At 42.9% G+C, this 19,032-nt stretch overlaps 2 protein-coding genes across 12 annotated transcripts in view; one reads left to right on the forward strand and one right to left on the reverse strand.

The window, feature by feature from the left end:
* Positions 1 to 228: 228 nt before the first annotated feature.
* On the reverse strand, positions 229 to 15,211 carry RAD52 (RAD52 DNA repair protein). Of its 2 annotated transcripts, XM_087968582.1 has the most exons (12): positions 14,963 to 15,211; positions 14,311 to 14,384; positions 13,633 to 13,734; positions 12,431 to 12,524; positions 10,317 to 10,384; positions 9,482 to 9,600; positions 9,325 to 9,400; positions 6,377 to 6,561; positions 5,274 to 5,413; positions 3,033 to 3,110; positions 2,189 to 2,389; positions 229 to 1,435 (listed from the first exon to the last, which is right to left on the reverse strand). In XM_087968582.1, exons 2-12 carry the CDS (start codon positions 14,380 to 14,382, stop codon positions 1,374 to 1,376), a joined length of 1,197 nt encoding a protein of 398 aa, XP_087824708.1. In that variant the 5' UTR covers positions 14,383 to 14,384; positions 14,963 to 15,211; the 3' UTR covers positions 229 to 1,373. The 2 variants fall into 2 exon arrangements, with proteins under 2 accessions (XP_087824708.1, XP_087824709.1); XM_087968583.1 differs by lacking the exons at positions 13,633 to 13,734; positions 14,311 to 14,384; positions 14,963 to 15,211 and adding an exon at positions 13,771 to 13,830.
* A 244-nt stretch (positions 15,212 to 15,455) lies between these two features.
* Positions 15,456 to 19,032, forward strand: part of ERC1 (ELKS/RAB6-interacting/CAST family member 1) — a 146,508-nt gene continuing 142,931 nt past the window's right edge. For all 10 annotated transcript variants that reach the window (XM_087968584.1, XM_087968587.1, XM_087968585.1 and 7 more), the window contains exon 1: positions 15,456 to 15,779. The gene's annotated coding sequence lies outside the window, so the exon portion shown is untranslated. The remainder of the gene's footprint in view (positions 15,780 to 19,032) is intronic.

The raw sequence follows: 19,032 nt of genomic DNA on the forward strand, positions 1-19,032 counted from the left end.
TGCCTAGGTAACATACACACAAATAACTGCAACAGAATAAAGGACCTGGATATAAACAAATCCCTAGGTGTCAAAACTGATAGGAAGAAAATGCCAATGTCTCTTTACTGAAATATTTCATTAAATATTTCAATGCGTCCTGAAGCATCATTATATACAGGATTCATAGCATTCTTGAGAGTTCAAATAATTTTGGTTTAATCTGCAGATCAGAACATAGTGGGCCAATTTTGAAAATTAAGGAAGTTTATTTGAAAAGAATGATCAAGGAACGTTATATAAATGATATACATATGTAACATCTTACATGCAGGCTCTTCCTAAATCGATATCTGTAACATGATAGTAATCTGATATCTTAGCTATTGATCAAACAAAACTAACAGCCTACAGATAGATGTTCTAGGGATAGGGAACTTATTTCAGTCTGATGCTAGCGGTCTCGCAGAAAAACCTGCTTTAATTATCCACCCTTTTGCAACAGAAACAAAAGGTATACTGATCCTATTTTCATATTATATTGCAAAAATTATTTGGGGAAAAGTTGCTCAATTCAACAAAATAGATCGCTGACCATTAGTATATAAAATATATACATTTGTGCAAGTGACTTAAGAAAACATGACAGTTTGATTGCAAAACCAGTAACCTGCGACCTCTCCTATCTACCAAGATGTGGTAGAGAATCCAGAGACAGTTTACGTAACAATATTTACTGCTAGGTTGTCTATTTAATGCAAGCAACACAATCAGAGTACATGATCACATGAGATGCTGCATTAAATTATAGACTGCAAAATGAATTAGGCTGTTCTAATAATTGATTTTTGTTTTCTCAGACTCTGGCAATGGACTAATAAATTGACACTATAAAAAGTCCAAGATTGATATATTTCCCTTCCTCCCCACACACACTTTTCTATATTTCTTTCTAAATATTTTCAGGATGTCCCTCTTTCAGTAGGTGGAAATCTTAGTTTTGGTTGATTTTGTTCATCAAAAGAAAGGACAATTATAATTTAAATTAAAAATGGTTTTTTCCTGATCATCAAATTCATATCCAGGTGAGACCATTATAACACATTTATATTTAGAATATATCATTACTAAAATTGCTCTCTTCCAATTGGAATGAAGAAAGTTAAGTACCTTTTAAAATTTTAAAATAGAATTACATATAAAATGACATATTAGGGCTTGTAATATTTAATTATTTTAACTAGACTTGAAGTGGCATTTAAGCCATTAGTTAAATACTGCAAAGCAATGCACTTTTTTCCTGTAATAAAATCTAGAAAATATACTTTGGTCTTCAACTTTATTGGACTAAAAGTTCTGAATTAAAACCCTTATGCTGAAGTCTTAAGTGCTTTCTATGCAGGCTCCAGTCTTCTCTTTTTCATTCCTTGGCCTTTTCGGTAGGGGCTACATTCAGCTGAAATAGAAAACAGTCATTCACAAAAGGATATTTTTTTAAAAAAAAAAATCCCCCCTAGTTTCTTTATCTACAACAGGAGTATCAAACTTGATTTCATTGAGGGCTGGGGCAGGCGTGGTCAGGGCGGGCGTGACCAGCATGATATCACTTGTGTTGGGGAGGCGCCTGTGATGACCCAAGCACTCTGCCAGCGAAAATGAGCTCCCAAACTCCATTTTCAGCTGGAATGGCCTGCAACCCTCTGCCAGCGAAAATGGAGCTCGGGAGGGCCACAAGTAGCCCTCCCGAGCTCTATTTTTGCGGGCAGAGGCACATTGGGCTGGTCCTTTGCCAGGGTGGTGCCGTGGGCCAGATCTAAGCACCGGATTCGGCCCCTGGGCCTTGAGTTTAACACCCCTAATCTACAATAAAATGTATCCTCTTTCATTTTTCACCAATGCATTTTAAACAATTTTACTTTACAATTTTACTGATTTGCATACAATGCATAAGTTGGAATCACTGGGAAATATAAAGATTTTTTTTTCTCTGCACTCTGCAGGATTTAGACAGAGTTTAGATTCCCATCCAGTTTCATGTTCTGAGCTATCCTATTTCACATACAACATGCCTCATAGTCTAGAAGCTGCATTTTAGCTGCTTTTCACGGAGACAATATGTTATTTATTCTCTCCTATTACATGCATTCATCATATAGCCTAGTTAATATAGACAAAAGTTACTTGTTTTGCTATCTCTTTTACAGTTTACCTGGTAAGTAAGATTTGGGACTGGAGGACAGATGCCAAGATGAAGGTTTTATATTTGATTGCTGATTATTTATTCTTTGCGGGGTTCGGCTGCGAGTCATCATAGTATGGTGTCCAAGAGGTGAGCGTAAGCACTGGGCTGGCACTGCTGCTGTATCATGATCAGTCGCTTCCAAAGGAAAGTTCCAGAGTTCTGGATCATCTGTAATCGGTCAGGTATTAAAACTAAAACCTCAACTATTGATTGTTCAGTTATGTGTCTGATTCCTAATGGCTCTGGATTGTAATGGAAGCTGCGGTACTCAGGGGCAAACTCAAATATGTGAATGTTTAAATCTTGACTATGGAGATTCTCAGTCATCCAGGTCATGGTTATCCCAAAGGTGCTTTTTCAAGAGGCAACCTGACTTCCTGGTTTTTCCTTGAAGACATTTCGCTTCGCATCCAAGCAGCTTCTTCAGCTCACAATATAAATCCTTCCATTCCCCACTATCCTGTCCGAGCTGAAGAAGCTTCTTGGATGAGAAGCGAATCATCTTCAAGGAAAAAACAAGAAAGTCCAGTTGCCTCCCGGAAAAGCACCTTTGGGAGTTTAAAACTTGAGTTTTTCTAGAAAAAGGGAATGTGGGTGAATAGATGGGTAACACCTTTGCTCCCAGTAACTGTTCATTATAAAGGCCCCTGGCTGTTTCTTCCTTTCACTACAGTCCTTCCCACAGTCCGCATTCAGCATCAAACCAGGTGTGTTAGGGAGGAGTTGCCTGAGAAAAGGATGCACATTGTATCATAATAATTGATGCTGCAAATACCATGAACTAATCGCCTTAAAGCAATTTTACACTCACCTGCAAGGAATTCTTCATCCACCACAGATTCCGGTTGTACAGAAGAGTTGCATTCCATGGCAGGGGAAATGGACGCCACTGTATTCAGAGAACAATTGCTGAAAAAGTACAATGGTTACCTGCCTTTCTAAATTGGAGTATCAACAGTATCAAGGTAGGTAAAACTAAATTGCTGATGGACAAATGGCATATCAGAGTCTCCCTGATTAAAGGAGAATCGGTGGTAGCTCAACGGTACAATTCCAAGTTGCTACAGATCTAGTTCCTACTGCTCTTTCTTCCCAGTTTAGTTTAGTTTACTTTGTTGTCATTGCACCTCATACAACGGAATCAAACACCACCTTCAGTGCACATTGAAAATAAAACACAAACACATCCTTCACCCTCCACACACTGAACTGAAAACTCCCAACACTGCATCAACACTGCACTATACAGCAGAATTCAAAAGAGCTACTGCCCTGGGATAGAAGCTGGTTTTCAGCCTATTTGTCCTTGTTTTTATTATTCTGTACCGTCTGCCAGATGGTAATACTGTAGCTCAAAAAAAGGATGCCCAGGATGAGATGGATCTTTGAGAATGTTTTGAACTTCCTTAAGGCAGTGGGAGCTCTAAAGCTCTTCCAAAGAGGGGAGAGGCAACCCATGATCTTCTGGGCAATGATGTTAACCCTCTGGAGTGCTTTCCTATCTGCCATAGTGCAATTGGCAAACCACACAGAGGTGCAGTAAGTTAAAATAATCTCGATGGTGCAGCGGTAGAAGGTCACCAGCAGTTTTTCATTCAGTTGTTGTTTTCTGAGAAGTCTCAGGTAGTATAATCTCTGCTGGGCAATGTGAGCACCCCAGATCAGGTCCCCTTTTATGGTAAGGGCTGGATATCTGATCTGTTATAGTCCATTATAAGCTCCTTGGTCTTATTGGTGTTGAGGACCAAGTTATTGTCTCCATACCACGAAAGCAACCGGTCCACCTCATCTTGGTAGGCAGACTCATCCCCCCCGGAGATGAGTCCCACCACTGTTGTATCATCTGCAAATTTAGCAATAGTATTACTAATGTGAGTGGGAATGCAGTCATGCACATAAAGAGCATAGAGTAAGGGACTCAACACGCAACCCTGTGGTGTACCAGCGTTAAGAATAAGGGCTGAAGAGGTATGATTCCCTAATCTGACCCTCTGTGAGCGGCCAGACAGGAAATCCATAATCCAAAGGCAGATTGAATAAGAAAGTCCAGAAGTTTAGACACTAGTCTATGTGGAAGAATGGTGTTAAACGCAGAACTAAAATCCACAAAAAGCATCCTCACATAGCCCTCCCGCTGTTCTAGATGAGTCAGAGCAGTGTGAAAAGTGATGGCTATAGCATCCTCTGCGGATCTATTTTTTCTGTATGCAAACTGGTGTTTATCAAATGTATGCGGAAGACCAGAAATGATGTGGCAGCAGACCAATTTCTCAAAGCACTTCATGATGATAGGAGTGAGTGCCACTGGTCTGTAATCGTTGAGGTTATTGAAAAGGGAACTTCTTCGGCAGCGGAACAATGGTGGAAGCCTTCAAATAAGATGGAATAGTGGACTGGGATAAAGACCGATTGAAGATCCTGGTAAAGGCTCCAGCCAATGATCAGCACAGACTTTAAGCACTCGGCCAGAGATACCGTCAGGACCGGCAGCGTTTCTAGGGTCCACAGCCCTCAGAATGCTCCTCACCTCCTGTTCCTCCACAATGAGGTGGGGGCTACAATTGGCTGGTGGTTGTATTTTATCTGCCTCTGATGTCTCCACTTCAAAGCGAGCAAGAAATGATTCAGTTCCTCTGCCAATGAAGCATCCCCCTCAGCAGGGATGACATTGGTCGGTTGATGGTTTGTAATTTGTTGAATCCCTCACCACACCTGCCTGATGTTATCGCTATAAAAATTATCCTCAATCTTCCTCTTATAATCAGTCTTAGCCTTCCGAATACCTTTCTTCAGGTTAGCTCTGGCAACACTGTATCTTGCCCCATCACTGGACTTAAAGGCCTTGGTCCTGTTACGCAGGAGGTGCTGGACTTCCTTGGTCATCCAGGGTTTCTGATTGGGATAGATCCTAATACGTTTATCCACAGTGATAGTATCTGTGCAGTGTTTGATATAGCACAAAACAGTTGCAGTGTGCTCCTCTAGGTCAGGGTGGAATACTGCAATCATGTCACCCCTTACTCCTTTTCTCTAGACTAGCCATACCCTGTACCTTGATCTTTAATTCTGCAAGCTGAAACATCTGACTGGATCTGCTGTTTCTCCTGCATCTGCTGTCGGAACTTCTGTTGAAGCTGCTTCTGTCGTAGCTTCCGATGGTGAGTTGTGTTGTAATCCAAGGGCAGTGACATCCTGAGATAACAGAATATAAACCAAGGGGGATTATCCCTGTAGTTCGTTAATAACATTTCCTCATGCTAGATGGTGAGGCATGTTTATGGCATATTAAATTTGAACTCCATGATACTTTCCTTCTTATAATAGCACCTAGCAATAGCACGTAGACTTATATACCGCCTCACAGTGCTTTACAGCCCTCTCAAAGCAGTTTAGAGTCAGCACATTACCCCCAACAATCTGGGTCCTCATTTTATCAACCTCAGAAGGATGGAAGGCTGAGTCAACCTTGATAACTTGCTTAATAACTTACTTGAGATCCAGGAATACCAGTATAAGCTCATGAGAGAGGTATTCATGCTGGATAATAAATTCTGAAAGCAGAATGTTAGTTCATCCGGAGGGCATCAGACTGGAAAAAAAGCTGCTATAGGATATATGTGCCACTTGGATATGTACAGTACTTTACCAATGTTGTACCCACTTAGGAAACATTTAGACCAGGGGTGTCAAACTCAATTTCCTTGAGGGTCGCATCAAGGTTGTGTTTGACCTCCGGAGGCTGGGGGGGTGGGCGTGGCTAGCTTGACATCACTCATGACCTGAGTGCCCTGCCAGAGAAAACGGGCTCCCAAGCTCTGTTTTCACTGGCAGAAGCACCGTGGGCTGGTCCTTCACTGTTTCCAGGGTGGCTCCACAGGCCAGATCTAAGTACCCCGCGAGCCCCCGGGACCCGAGTTTGACACCCTTGATTTAGACTATCTTTTTTCCTGACAGAATTCACAAAAGCAATCCTACATTACTTTTTCTTTCCCTCCTGCCAGAACAAAAGTGGAATATCTGACAACACCCAGGAACTTCTTGCTAAATTAAAGTTCAGAATACATTTCACAGCAACTTTCTAATGTCATTATGAAAAGTTTAAAATTTCAAACTGCGTGCCCGAGGGGGAAAAAAAAATCTAATGAAGCTGCTAACCTGTTTTGGTTTTGTTCAACAGCATTCAAGGGAGAAGCCAACTTGCGAGGTTTGCTTGGGGTTGACAAGGAAAAGAACTTCTGGTCTTCACTCCCTTTTTGCAGGCAGCTGTTATATCTCGCCTTCTCTATAGTAGGATCAAAGTCCTGTCTTTTAACTTTGCCCAAATCTAAATCTGGAGGCATCTAGCAAAAGGATAAAACAAAAAAGCCATTCAAGTAGAAAAGTTCCGAAAATACTAGAAGCATTTCACAATATTTATCAGGGGGAAGCTGCTCAGCAAATACCCACACACACCCCAGTCCAGAGGTGAAGCTACCCGGGAAACAAGTGGTATTTTGTGCAGAATTTGCCCCTTCACATGACACTTTTAGCCAATGCTGTAAACTGAGCTAAAGTGGGTTACTTATCTGTTTAAAGCAAATTACAGTTACTCTTAGTGCCGTGTACCCTGTAGATCACCTTTGGCTTTTTTTTTATTTTTATGACAATTTATTTATTTAAAACATTTATATAGACACTCATCTTATAGCAAACTCTGAGGAGTTCACAATCAAAACTTTAAAACCACATTAAATGTAGAGATAACCAGGCTGTGCCTGAGAGAGGAGTCAAGCACATCATCAGTCTAGAGCGCCTTTACACCCACATGAGATCTAAATCCAGCCCATCTTGAATTCTGTTGACTCTTATCTACCGCCAATTTGCTGTGACCTCTTGTTGAGGGTGTAAGCATGCAATCATTTGAACCACACTGACTCCTGAATTCCTGAAAGACAGGTCTTCGCTGCTTTATGGAAGGTTAGGAATAAAGAGGCCTGCTGAACTTTGGGGGAAGGTTTCTATAGAGTGGGGCTGTCCCCAAAAAGACACACTTCCTAGCCCCCATGGGATGGCAATGTTTAAAATGAGGGACTAGGAGCTTGCCCACCCTATCTAGCCTGGCAGAATAGGTCAATGACTTTAGAGAAAGGGAATCCTGCAAATAATGTATGCCTGTGCCATATAGGGCTGTATAGGTGCTAGCTAGCAGCTTGAATTGCACTCAGAAAAAAAATTGGAAGTCAGTGCAGCTCCTTTGACAGAGGTGTTAATGGACTGACCCAGAGGCACCCATCACAGCGCATCCTGCGGCATTCTAGACCAGTTGAAGTATCTGGGTGGTCTTCAAGGGTAGCTCTATGCAGAACACATTGCAGCAATCCAAACGGGAGGCGATCAAGGCGTAAGCACAGCCTCCCAGTGAAGGAAAGGGTGCTGTGAGTCCAGGAGACGCCCAAGCTGCTCACCAGCTCAATTCAGGAAAATACCACCCATCTACTCATCTGGATTTGGCGGACCAAAAACCCAGAGTCATTTCATCTCACCAGGGTGAATCATCAGTTCCTCTACACCCGGACCCTTCCAGCCTTCAGGGATTTGTCTAGTACTGCCACAGCAACATCTGTCTGGCTGAGAGTGGAGATATATCATTGGGTATCACCAGCATTGCAAAGCCCTAGCGCTCGACCTCTCTCCGTATACCAGGGGAGTCTAACTTGATTTCATTCAGGGCCACATCAGGATTGTGTTTGTTCTCGGGGAGTCCGGGGGGGGTGGGGAAGGCCAGGGTGGGTGTGGCCAGCTTGATGTCACTTGCGTCGGGGGAGAGCCTGTGGTGGCCCAAGCGCTCTGCCAGCGAGAACGAGCTCCCGAGCTCCATTTTTGGCTGTGACGGCCTCCTGAAAGTCTCCGCCAGCAAAAAACGGAGATCGGAAGGGCCGCCTGCGGCTCTCTCAAGCTCCGTTTTCGCTGGCAGAGGCACCGCGGGCCAGTCCTTCCCTATTTCCAGGGCAGCCCCGTGGGCCGGATCTGAGCATCCCGTGGGCCGGGATCCTTCCCACGGGCCTTGAGTTGGACACCCCTGGGCTTATACCAACACCAGCTGGAACCGACTGGAGAGGGAGGAGGAGAACCATCCGAACACAGTGCCCTCAAGGCCAATTGAGGATACCACGGCTGAAGGTATCAAAAGCCACTGAGGGCCAGGAAGGCTAGAATGGTTGCACCACTTTCATTCTGAGCCCTCCGAAGGTCACTGATCAGCGCGGGGGTCCCCAAACTTGGCAACTTTAAGACTTGTGGACTTCAACTCCCAGAATTCCTCAGCCAGCTATGCTGGCTGAGGAATTCTAGGAGTTGAAGTCCACATGTCTTAAAGTTGCCAAGTTTGGAGAGCTTTGGACTAAGTGCAACCAATGCCATTTTAGTGCTGTTTTCTGGTCTGAACCCAGACTGAAAAGGATCCAGATAATTCGCTATATCCAGGGCCATTTGCAGCTGCCAGCCAACAACCTTCCCTAAAAGGGGAACATTTGAGACTAGACTAAAGTTATCCAATTACAGGTTTTTAAAAGTACATAAATCATGGGTAATGTTGTGGCCATGGTAAGAGATATTGAAAGAGGAATCTTTAGACAGCTTATAAGTTTAGTGTAATCTTAGACATGATCATGCAAAAATAAATACACGTTCAATTAACCTTGCTTTTAGGCAAATAAATAAATAAATGAACCACAGGTTCAAGTTAATTTATCCGAAGGGCCGTAAGGTAGAAAACAATATTCTCTAAGGTCCACATAAAAATTACACGAAGGTACGTGTGTTTTTGTGCATGTTACAGAATCTTATTCAAAATAAGCCCCCCCCCCCCAAAAAAAGAACCTTGTTTTATATAATGCTAGAATAATGATGTAATACTTTTGGCTTAGTTCTGAGTAATAATGAACAAAAGGGAACATTTCTAATAGGAAAAAAAGCCGAATGGTGAAATCTGGTGATTATGAAAAATAAATGATGCAAGTTGCGATTGCTTTTACAATTTGTGCTCGCTCCAGAATTTGGCATTTTTACTTTCTTTGAAACCTGCTCTCCTCCCCTCTCCCCCCCTTGCCCCCCCCATAACATACCTGACGGGGGAGCTTATTCACTGAGCGCAAGTAGTCTTTATCCAAAATACAGTTCCCAAGAGCATTACCAAAGCACCTGAAGAGACAGATGGCTGCTTCTTAAAACGTAATTCTCTTTTGCATGACAAAAAACATTGTGTGTGCAGGTTGCTCTTACTTCAGTGCCCTCTTCAAACCATCTGTGACAGCCTCTTTCCTTGCTTTTTCAAGGGACAAGGCCTTAGATTTCAAGCCTTCACTTACTCCGTAGCCAACATCTTCATGGTAAGCCCCATCCTGCAATAAGAGGAGGTTATACTATATTTCCTCTTCCTATAATTACCTTCACAATGCCTTTTCTTAATATTTGAAGGGGGGGGAAAATGAATGGATGACTGTGGTGCGTTCAGTTTTTCTGGAACCTATTGAGATTTACTGCAGTATTGCACCACGTCAACCTATTTTAATTCTTCAAGGCAAGTGTGTCTTTGGCCTATAACAAGGAGGCAAATGTAAGTGGAATAACTTCTTCAGCATTAAATAATCCCTTTCACCCAGTAACAGAACTGACAATAGTAACAGTTTTATGTAACAATAGAGTCTCTCCACCTGACTATAAATAGGACCTTCAAGAGTTCTTATTGTGCACATTTGGATATAATTTAACTCAGCGGTACCCAACCTTTCTGGCTTGGCAGCCCAGCAGGGTAGGAGGGATGTTTCCATGCAAATGGCAGCCGCACAAATTCTTGTGCACGGTCCATTTGTTTGAGCAGCAGGCGCATATGCGCGCCACACTCATAAACCGAGCTACGTATGCAAGCCTGAGCACCTGCTGCTCGCGCAAGTGGAGCTATGCACACATGGCTCGCCCACTGCTGGTGTGGCCCGGGTTCCAAACAGACCATGGCCCGGTAGTTACCTGCGGCCCAGGGGTTGGGGACCGCTGATTTAACTGTCTGTCCCTAAAAACTCCACTTTATTAGAATACCCACCCATAGGTTCATGCTTACTTTAAGTTGAACTTTCACAAAGGCACAAACACCCACATAGAATTTGCCATTATTTAGATCAACAAAATCTGCAAAAGGAAGGAAGAAGAAAAAAGTTACACTAAAGAGGCAAGAGGCAGTAACAGAAATACATAAAAATGCATATGAGGTTTTTTTTTTTTAAAGGACCTTTTTAGCTTTTATTTATCGGTGGCACAGTGGTTAGAGTGCAGTACTGCAGGCCACTTCTGCTGACTATCAGCTGCCTGCAATTTGGCAGACTGAATCCCACCAGGCTGAAGGTTGACTCAGCCTTCCATCCTTGCAAGGTGGATAAAATGAGGACCCAGATTGTTGGGGGCAAGATGCTGACTCTGTAAACCGTTTAGAGAGTGCTGTAAAGCACTATAAAGCGGTATATAAGTCTAAGTGCTACTGCTACAGCTAGTTTTGAAAACTAAGACCAAACACAGTACAAATTATATAAAGAGGAAGCAAGAAAACACGCTTAACTAAAATTCAATGCAATGGTGTCTGGTCATTTTCATTGTTTTAATAAACAGCTATTTATGGTTAGCACTTATTGATTATAAGATATCATATTTGAGGTAAACAAAACTTCCATAAATATTATTCGATGTTAATTAGAAGTACCAAACAAGCTTTTATTTTTCACTGTATCATCTATCAGTATCAGACCTTTCCTAATAGACTACTACAGCAAAAAGCAAAAGAATACATTCAGGTGAAATGATGAATACAACCTTTCTTGTGTTGTTAAGACAGAGGCAGAGGTGTGGGGGAGGCAAGTCATTTGTACGTGCAGGTGGTAGGCCAGAGCGGGGGGAGGAAAGCAGCCACAGGAGGCTCGTCTTCATATCTCTTGGGTTGCCTGCAGCCTGCGCAACGTACTGGGATTACCTGCCTTACGTTCTGCGTAGGTCCAGAGTGTGGCAACTAAGGGACTGGCAGACTGCAGCTGCTGCTGGATACCATCGGTCCCTGCATGTTTGCTGGCTTGGGGGGGCAGGGCACCTAGCCGGGCTGATCACCCTGAAAATAAGCCCTAGTGCTTATTCGGGGGCCCAAAAGAAAATAAGACTCGGTCCACAAACTACCAATTTCAAAAAGTGTAAAGCAGGGGTGTCCAACCTTGGCAACTTTAAGACTTGTGGACTTCAACTCCCAGAATTCCTCAGCCAGCTTTGCTGGCTGAGGAATTCTGGGAGTTGAAGTCCACAAGTCTTAAAGTTGCCAAGGTTGGACACCCCTGGTGTAAAGCATCGCAGGTGACAGAGGCTGGAGGTGGAGAAAAGCAGAAGGAAAGGTAATTTTTGGGAGGCAGTGAGCACCAATAACAAAAGTGCAACAGAGTTCAAGACTTGGGAATATTGTACACACTGGATCGGGCCACAGGGAACAATTTTAGACAACCATCAAATTAGAAAACCAAATAATAAATAAACATGAGTGCTTGAGAGTACTAGCAAAAGACACCTAAAAACTGTAACTAGTAGAATAGGAGGCTTATTGTGGTGCTTCCACTTAAGAGGTAAGAGAACTACAACATAGATAAGCAAAACTGCTTTCTGGCTGGCAAATACAATCTAAAATAATGAATATACATCAATTTTATTTAAGGTTTTATTTAAGGTATTTAAGGTTGACTCAGCCTTCCATTCTTCTGAGGTGAGTAAAAAGTGGAGCCAGATTGTTGGGGGAAAGAAGATGGTCTCTCTGTAAACCGCTTAGAGAGGGCCGTGAAGCACTGTGAAGCGGTATATAAGTCTAAGTGCTACTGTTGCTATTTTATCTGCAAACCAAAGAATTCTTGGCCACCCTCGTACTTCACGGTCTCAAGTTGCCTAAGGAAGAAAGGCAATTCTATAATTCCTCATAACATTTCTCATGCTGTTCTACAATGGATTTTTATCAGGAACACGTGGGAAATAAAGCAAAACTGCTTCCTAACTTTCTCCACGTGGAAATCTTATCACCAGTTCAAAGAAGCTTCCACGAGCAGAGCAGTATTGCAAAACTCCCAACCTTTTCTTTTGCATTTTATCAGAATTGCCTTTACGGTGAGAATATTTTGCTCACATTTTTCAACCGAAACAAGTTCTTATTGGACTCACCAACGTTCTGCTGAGTGACAGAATGAGCCCAGCCATTGTATCCAAACATTTCATTAGCCAGGCTGATGACTCTGTGCCCCTCTATGTAGCAAACCTGAGACCAGAAAGAAAGGAAATACGTTTTGCTGTAGCCTATCAAAGATCCATTTTTATCTCATTTTCAAAAGGGATCTATTGCTATGTAATATAATTTATAAGTGATGTAGCACAGGAAAAACCATAAAGAAGCAGGTAGCAAAATACATTTTAACAGGGATTACTTTTTATGTTTACCAACTTGGAGACAGACACTGTTTTCACGTAAATTGCTCTGTACATGACAGCTATATATAAATATTAAAGTGATCAAATGGATTCTATTTCAGGAGGAGAAAGCTGGTAATATCTCAAAATCTAGGCCAGAGTGTGGGATGGGATATATAGGGAACAAGGGTGGGATTGAGCATTATATGCGTCATGCTCCTTTAAATGTGTGAAAAGCTGTTCAAGATTCAGTGCCGCAGAACATGAGATGCTTTGGTCAGCTAGTTGGGCAAAATAGGCAGTCCTGGACTTACAACAATTCGCTTAGTGTCCGTTCAAAGTTACAACGGCACTGAAAAAAGTGACTCACGACCGTTTTTCACACTTATGTCCATTGCAGCACCCCCATTCGGATGCTTGACAACTGACTCACATTTATGATGGTTGCAGTGCCCCGGGGTCATCTGGACCCTTTTGCAACCTGACCATGAAGTCCATGGGGAAGCCAGATCCACTTAACAACCGTGTGCCTCATTTAACGACTGCAGAGACTCATTTAACAAATGTGGCAAGAAAAGCCGCAAAATGGAGCAAAACAAATTTCTCACTTAGCAACAGGAATGTTGGTCGTAAGTTGAGGACTACCCGTACACACAAAATACAACATTGTACTAAAAACCTGGCATTTAGAGCCATTTTGCCCAGGATTACGTTTATTTTTCTCTTGAAATCTCTGGTCAGCAGTTCTAATTTGGCAGCCTGAAGGTTAGTACCGATTCTCAACAATCTGGTCGGGTGAGGCTAGCTGTTGACAGCTATACAGTACAAGTTTTTTTTTATAAAAAAAGTGTTAAAGCATCTTCACAAGTTACTCCAAACCTGTCAGGGTCACATCTCTGGGGTTAAAAGGATGCTTTTCAGTACAAAGGAAAGGAAAGCTCTTAATCTCTAGTTTGTACCTTCTGTCCTCCTCCGGCTTGTCGGCTACTGATGTATTCTGGACCCAGCCTCTGCCGCAGAGCAGCCTGAACAGCCTGATACTCATCTGCTGTGTACTGGCACTTCACACAAACACAAAAATCAACAGATTTAATCACCTTGCTGTCTTCTTGCCTCTTCCGGTTCTTTCCATTTCAAGCTTTAATTTGCTCACACTTCTTTTTCTGAAAGAATAAACTGCCCTGTAGTGATACTGTCATAAATTATAAAATGATAAAAGTAACATCTTTTAGAGTTCACTCCAGAAGTCTCGCTATCTTAATGCAAGTTGAAGAGATAATTGTATCAGCATATTGCCTAGTATTCCTCACCAAGGAACAATTTATGAATTAATCCAAAAAAAGACCCAAACCCTCAAACTTCAAAATTGTACAAAGTCTTCTTTGTAAAATAATCTCAATAATACCTGAGCTTCACTTTTTCTGCATAGGATACAAAATACATTGGGATTATTTCAGAAAGATTGATTAGTGCCAACCTGATTTTCATCCAGGCCTGCTCCCATTAAAATGTCTAGGTTTGCTCCAAATTTGTTACGATGATGTAGAAACCATATTCTTATCCTTAATAAATATTGCACAATGTTTCATCCCTGAGAAGATGGGCAGCAAACTAATTAAAAGCAATGATATACTGACCTGTCCAAACCACGTATTGGGTGTGTCACTGGTGTTGCCATTTCCATCTTTTGCCATTTCTACCTTGGACATCCCTCCAAAAATATATATATTAGAATTAGAATTAGAATATTCTTTATTGGCCCGGTGTGTTTGGACACACAAGGAATAAGCTCTCAGTGTACATACAAACAGCAAAACGATAAGTCATCAATTATAAATCATAAGATACAAACAACAAGTGATAAACCATACCAACAGCAAAAGGTAAGTTCCATTAATACATTTGAATCAATAGGAATCCCAAATATTGCAAAGAACTAACGTGAAGGTATTTCCTCAGAATTAACAGAGCAGGATATCCAACAGAAGCTCTGCACAAATTTTGTTCTTTTTCCAGAACTTGACTTTTCCTAATAAAACTTTCTGGTTTTTCTTTGAAGACGTTTCGCTTCTCATCCAAGAAGCTTCTTCAACTCTGGTTTACATTACATTCTTACTAGCACTGATGACCTAGTTTGGGTCATGAAATGCCTGCAAGATAAGCAAGTTCAGAGAGCACCAAGGACCCCCTCATTCCAACCCTGAGCCACAAATATTCTCCTTTATTAGTAGGATCAGCCTGTTTGCTATCTAGCTGAGCAAACTGAATAAAGACGTTTTATCAACTTACGTGAAAGTAGGATTCCTTGAACGCAAAGGAACCGAAGGAATTTGGAATGGCAGCTCTGAAGGAGAAGGGACGATCGTTGAGAGCCCCTTTTATCCAGTCCCTACAAGGCAGCTGTTAAGGGCACCACCCGCCCGGGCAAAAGATAAATTAAGCCCGAGGCCACCGAGAGCCCGCCTTGGACTCCCCTAAGATAAAAGAGCAGGCAAACTTCCCGCTCGGGGCGGACTGCGCTTGCGCCGGACCGCCTCTCGCGCTCGGGGGCGGAGCATGGAAGGACTGGCATAGGAAAGGGAGCATCCGGGACGTGTCTGGGTGCCGCCCGGGCCTTCTCGGAGAAGGCGGGAGAACGTTTCGGCAGCGAGCTTCTATTGGTCTAAAGGTGAGAGGGAGAAGGGGAGGGGGGAAAAGGAGCGCCACGCGCCTCTCGTGATTGGTAGGCTTGGGTGGGTGGGGCGTGAAGCGCTACCGCGAGCGAAGGCCGAGGTGAGTCGACATTCGGGAAAAGGAGGCGGGGAGCAGGGAGTGGGCTGAGCGTGCCGGGCACTGATCGACCGGCCGATTGATTTCCGCCCCCACCCAGCTCGGCGGGCAGACTCGGAAAGGGCGGGGAGAGCCTCGCCGGAGCGTCACACGCCAGCGGGCGGGGCTAGCGACGAGAGGGGCGGAGCCTGCCTGGATCCGCGTTTTGCGCCGCGGCTGGAGGCGCGGGCGGGGAGCCGCTGGCCGAGGTGAAGAGGCGCTGCCCGAGCGGGCAGGGTTTGTAGCGGGGCGAGGAAAGCGGGCTTGCTCCGGGACGCCGGCTCGGTACGGCTGACAGGTAACGGCGGCCATTTGGGAGCGGCCGGGAATCCCGGCCTGGGTCTTTTACCGGGCTTACGAGCCGAGCGGGATCGAGCTGGCTGTTGGGGGCGAAGGATCCTGGCGGTGGGGGATGGATGGTGTGGGGAGGGGAGGGAGCCCTCTGGGCGGGGCCTGCCCGCTTTGGTCGTGAGGCTCCCGCCCGGCCTCCCTCCCTCCCCTCCCCCGGCTCAGGGCCCGTCAGGAAGGTGTCCTCCCCCCCAAGGCCTGCCGGGGTCCCTCGACCCGGGAGAAGGTGCTCCGCCTGGGAGGCTCTTCGTCCTGGGTCCGAGCCCACCCGGGAAAGAGGAACTCCATGTGAGCCCTCACCCACCCGCCGGTCCCTCTATGAGCCTTTTCTTCACAATCCGTGGAATTACGGTCCCATCTCTTTCAAAAAAAAAAAACAAAATAACGGGGGGGTTCTCGGGACGAAGCTGTCAGCCGCGGCTCATCATTATCCCGTCCTGGCGATGATTGACACCTCGGAGGAAAAAAAGAAAACCTGGACACGTCTTATCAATGTCAAGCCGGCCCTTCTGTTTTGGTCTCTTTGGGGCTTTAAGGTCGCCCTCGGTGATCTCCGAAGGAGATGTGATGGTCCTTCATTGGATCGAGGGATGTAACAAGTTGTGCCTCGCTTGAGCAACTGGATCCTTTTTGGACCTTTGCAGAGAATCCTAAGCAGTTAGCTGTTTGATGGGCTTATAGGTTCAGTCTCACTTAACGATCCTTAATTCTTTCCTCCACTAATAAAGCTCTTTGAAAATATGTGGTCAATGCTGTAGTACAGGGGTGTCCAACCTTGGCAACTTTACGCCTGGAGGACTTCAACTCCCAGAATTCCCCAGCCAGCAAAGCTGGCTGGGGAATTCTGGGAGTTGAAGTCCTCCAGGCGTAAAGTTGCCAAGGTTGGACACCCCTGCTGTAGTAGATAAGATGTTAAAAGGGTGATATTTTTTTTAAAGTACAGATTAAGGGTACTGAAAGATAGGGTTACTTGGTGGGGGGAGCCTGGCAACTCTTGTCATTTCCTATTTTTTAAAATCCTATTAAAAATATGCCTGGTTGCCTTTGTCAATTTAAATAGATAGCACCCTTATAGATACAGAAGTTATCTGTTGAGAATTACTCTTATACATCCTATTGCAGAAGGGAATATTAACTTTGACATATGTAGACATCATTTTAAAACTCATTTGAAATCAAATATTACACAACAATTAAACTTGGAATGAAATCAGAATAATGAATTTAAATGTTTTGATTTGATTGGTCCAAAAGAGGTGTTAGAAGCGCCTTAATAGATGTCTGTTGTCTCACATCTTTGGCTTGGTTTGTAATAACTTACATATTGTAGACCTTTGTCTCTATTCAGATAAGATTTTGCTATTTTTGGTTAGCCAGAAAGCAGAGCAAACAGTTTTCTTATTAAAAAAACATGACTAAATGGAGTAGTCCTCTCATAAAAGGGAGATGTCTATTTTTACTTTACCTTCCAGAAAACAGTAGGAATTGTTTGCTACATTTAACATTGATTTAGATATCATTTATATTTCAGGCCAGAGAGAAAATATGATAGGGAGGAAGGCCGCCCTGAATTTAATAGCTTTTTGTTCCTACTCTAGCAAGCACACTTTAATATGTGATACACTCTGCTTAAGCCACTGCTTAGAACAAGGGGTAGCTGCTTTTTATTAAATGACTCACTGCATTTTATGAAATCCAGTGCACTTTAGTTACACAAGAAACAATAAATGGTATTGCGTATAGTAAGAAATCAGCAGCTTTCTTCTCTTTGTTCTGTTCATGAGGAATTGTAATTCTGTTCAGAGTTCCATTGCTGTCTAGTGCTCAAAGGATAGCAAACAACCACCATTTAAATGTTTCTTTGCATCTGATCCAGTTGGGGCTTGAAGAAGGAGAACAACCATATGATACATGTTCCAATAATCTCAGAAGGCTCGTCCTTTTTATCTGTTTTTATTTCAAGCAGCAAAGCTGTCTGTTAAAGTCTAGTCCTGTGATCCAACGCTTCCTCCTCTCCCTTCAGGCCTTCCACTTTGCAAATGTAGATCATCCTTTTTGGGGAGTTAACCATTTTTTATCTGGTCTACTCCTTGATGACCAGGAAGATATTTGACAATAAGCCTCATTTCCCATTCCATTCCAATTATATTATGCCAGTGGGGAAAAATGAGTCTCTACCCCGTTAACATTCATTTAAAATATGTTTTTGAGCCTTGGTCTTGTCTAGTTCCTATGGTACTTATGCTATTTTGTAGACTTATCCTTTAAATGCTTAATTGAAGGACATTTTGTACATCAAATATGTTATTTTAACCGCTTCTTTATTAGTTAGCGTAAAATAAAAACATGTTCTGTACGACAGACCAGGGTATTTTTGTCAGAAGTATTTTAAAAGTTATTTTTTTTGTAAGTATAAAGAAAATGTGAAAGAATGGTGCAGTATTTCAAAATTAACATTAAAGAAAGCTTGAAATTATAACCAAGCTCTGAGTCTGTATAATCCTATTTCTGCTAAACAAAGTTAAGGAACCTCTCTAGAATTCTGTTAAGCATCAGGAGAATATTCAGTAACTTACTATGATGGATACTTTGATGATATTTTGTTTGTAGTGCAAAACCAATGGGGAAGCCAGATTCATGTGTCAAGAAAGTTGTAAAACGGGGCAAAACTCACTCAATGTCTCACTTAGCAATGGAAATTTTAGACTCAGTTGTGGTCATAAGTCAATGACTATCTGTAAGTGTGGAAAAGAAGCTAGCTGTCTTTTCATTGTTTGTGAAAATCTATCTGAAATTACTTAATGGAATGTGGATGGGTTTCCGTTCTCATACCACATTACTGATAGTATCAGTGGCTCTGCCAGGAGTATATCTTTTGCTGCATAATCAGGATTTTATACCAGTTGAATATTCTATAATCATAATAGTTCTTTTTAAAAATCTGCTTCTGATAACAGCTTAGTTTTCTTTTAAAGAGAGATTCAGAGGAAAATTTTCATGCAGACTTGCTTTTTTAATATAGTAGCAACTGGTATGATTGTGTAATTATGAGTAACTTCTTTTAATCAGTGGTAGAGTAAGCGATCTTGAGAAATCCATACAGAAAACTGGAGAAGTCAATATAGTAATGGAGGGTCAGTTTAATGTAGTGTAATTCTGGTGCTGCCACTTCATAAGCTAGATCAGGGATGTCAAACTGGCAG

Source organism: Notechis scutatus, chromosome 6, assembly GCF_049901735.1.
Source record: "Notechis scutatus isolate UNSWTSFEM ecotype Mainland chromosome 6, rNotScu1.2, whole genome shotgun sequence".
Lineage (NCBI taxonomy): Eukaryota > Metazoa > Chordata > Lepidosauria > Squamata > Elapidae > Notechis > Notechis scutatus.

Coding starts and splice junctions, on each gene's coding strand:
- RAD52 (XM_087968582.1), bottom strand. CDS start 14,382: ATGTCCAAGGTAGAAATGGCAAAAGATGGAAATGGCAACACCAGTGAC. Junction 12,525..13,632: donor AAGCCGGAGGAGGACAGAAG/GTACAAACTAGA, acceptor TTCTGGTCTCAG/GTTTGCTACATAGAGGGGCA. Junction 10,385..12,430: donor TGTCACTCAGCAGAACGTTG/GTGAGTCCAATA, acceptor TTCCTTTTGCAG/ATTTTGTTGATCTAAATAAT.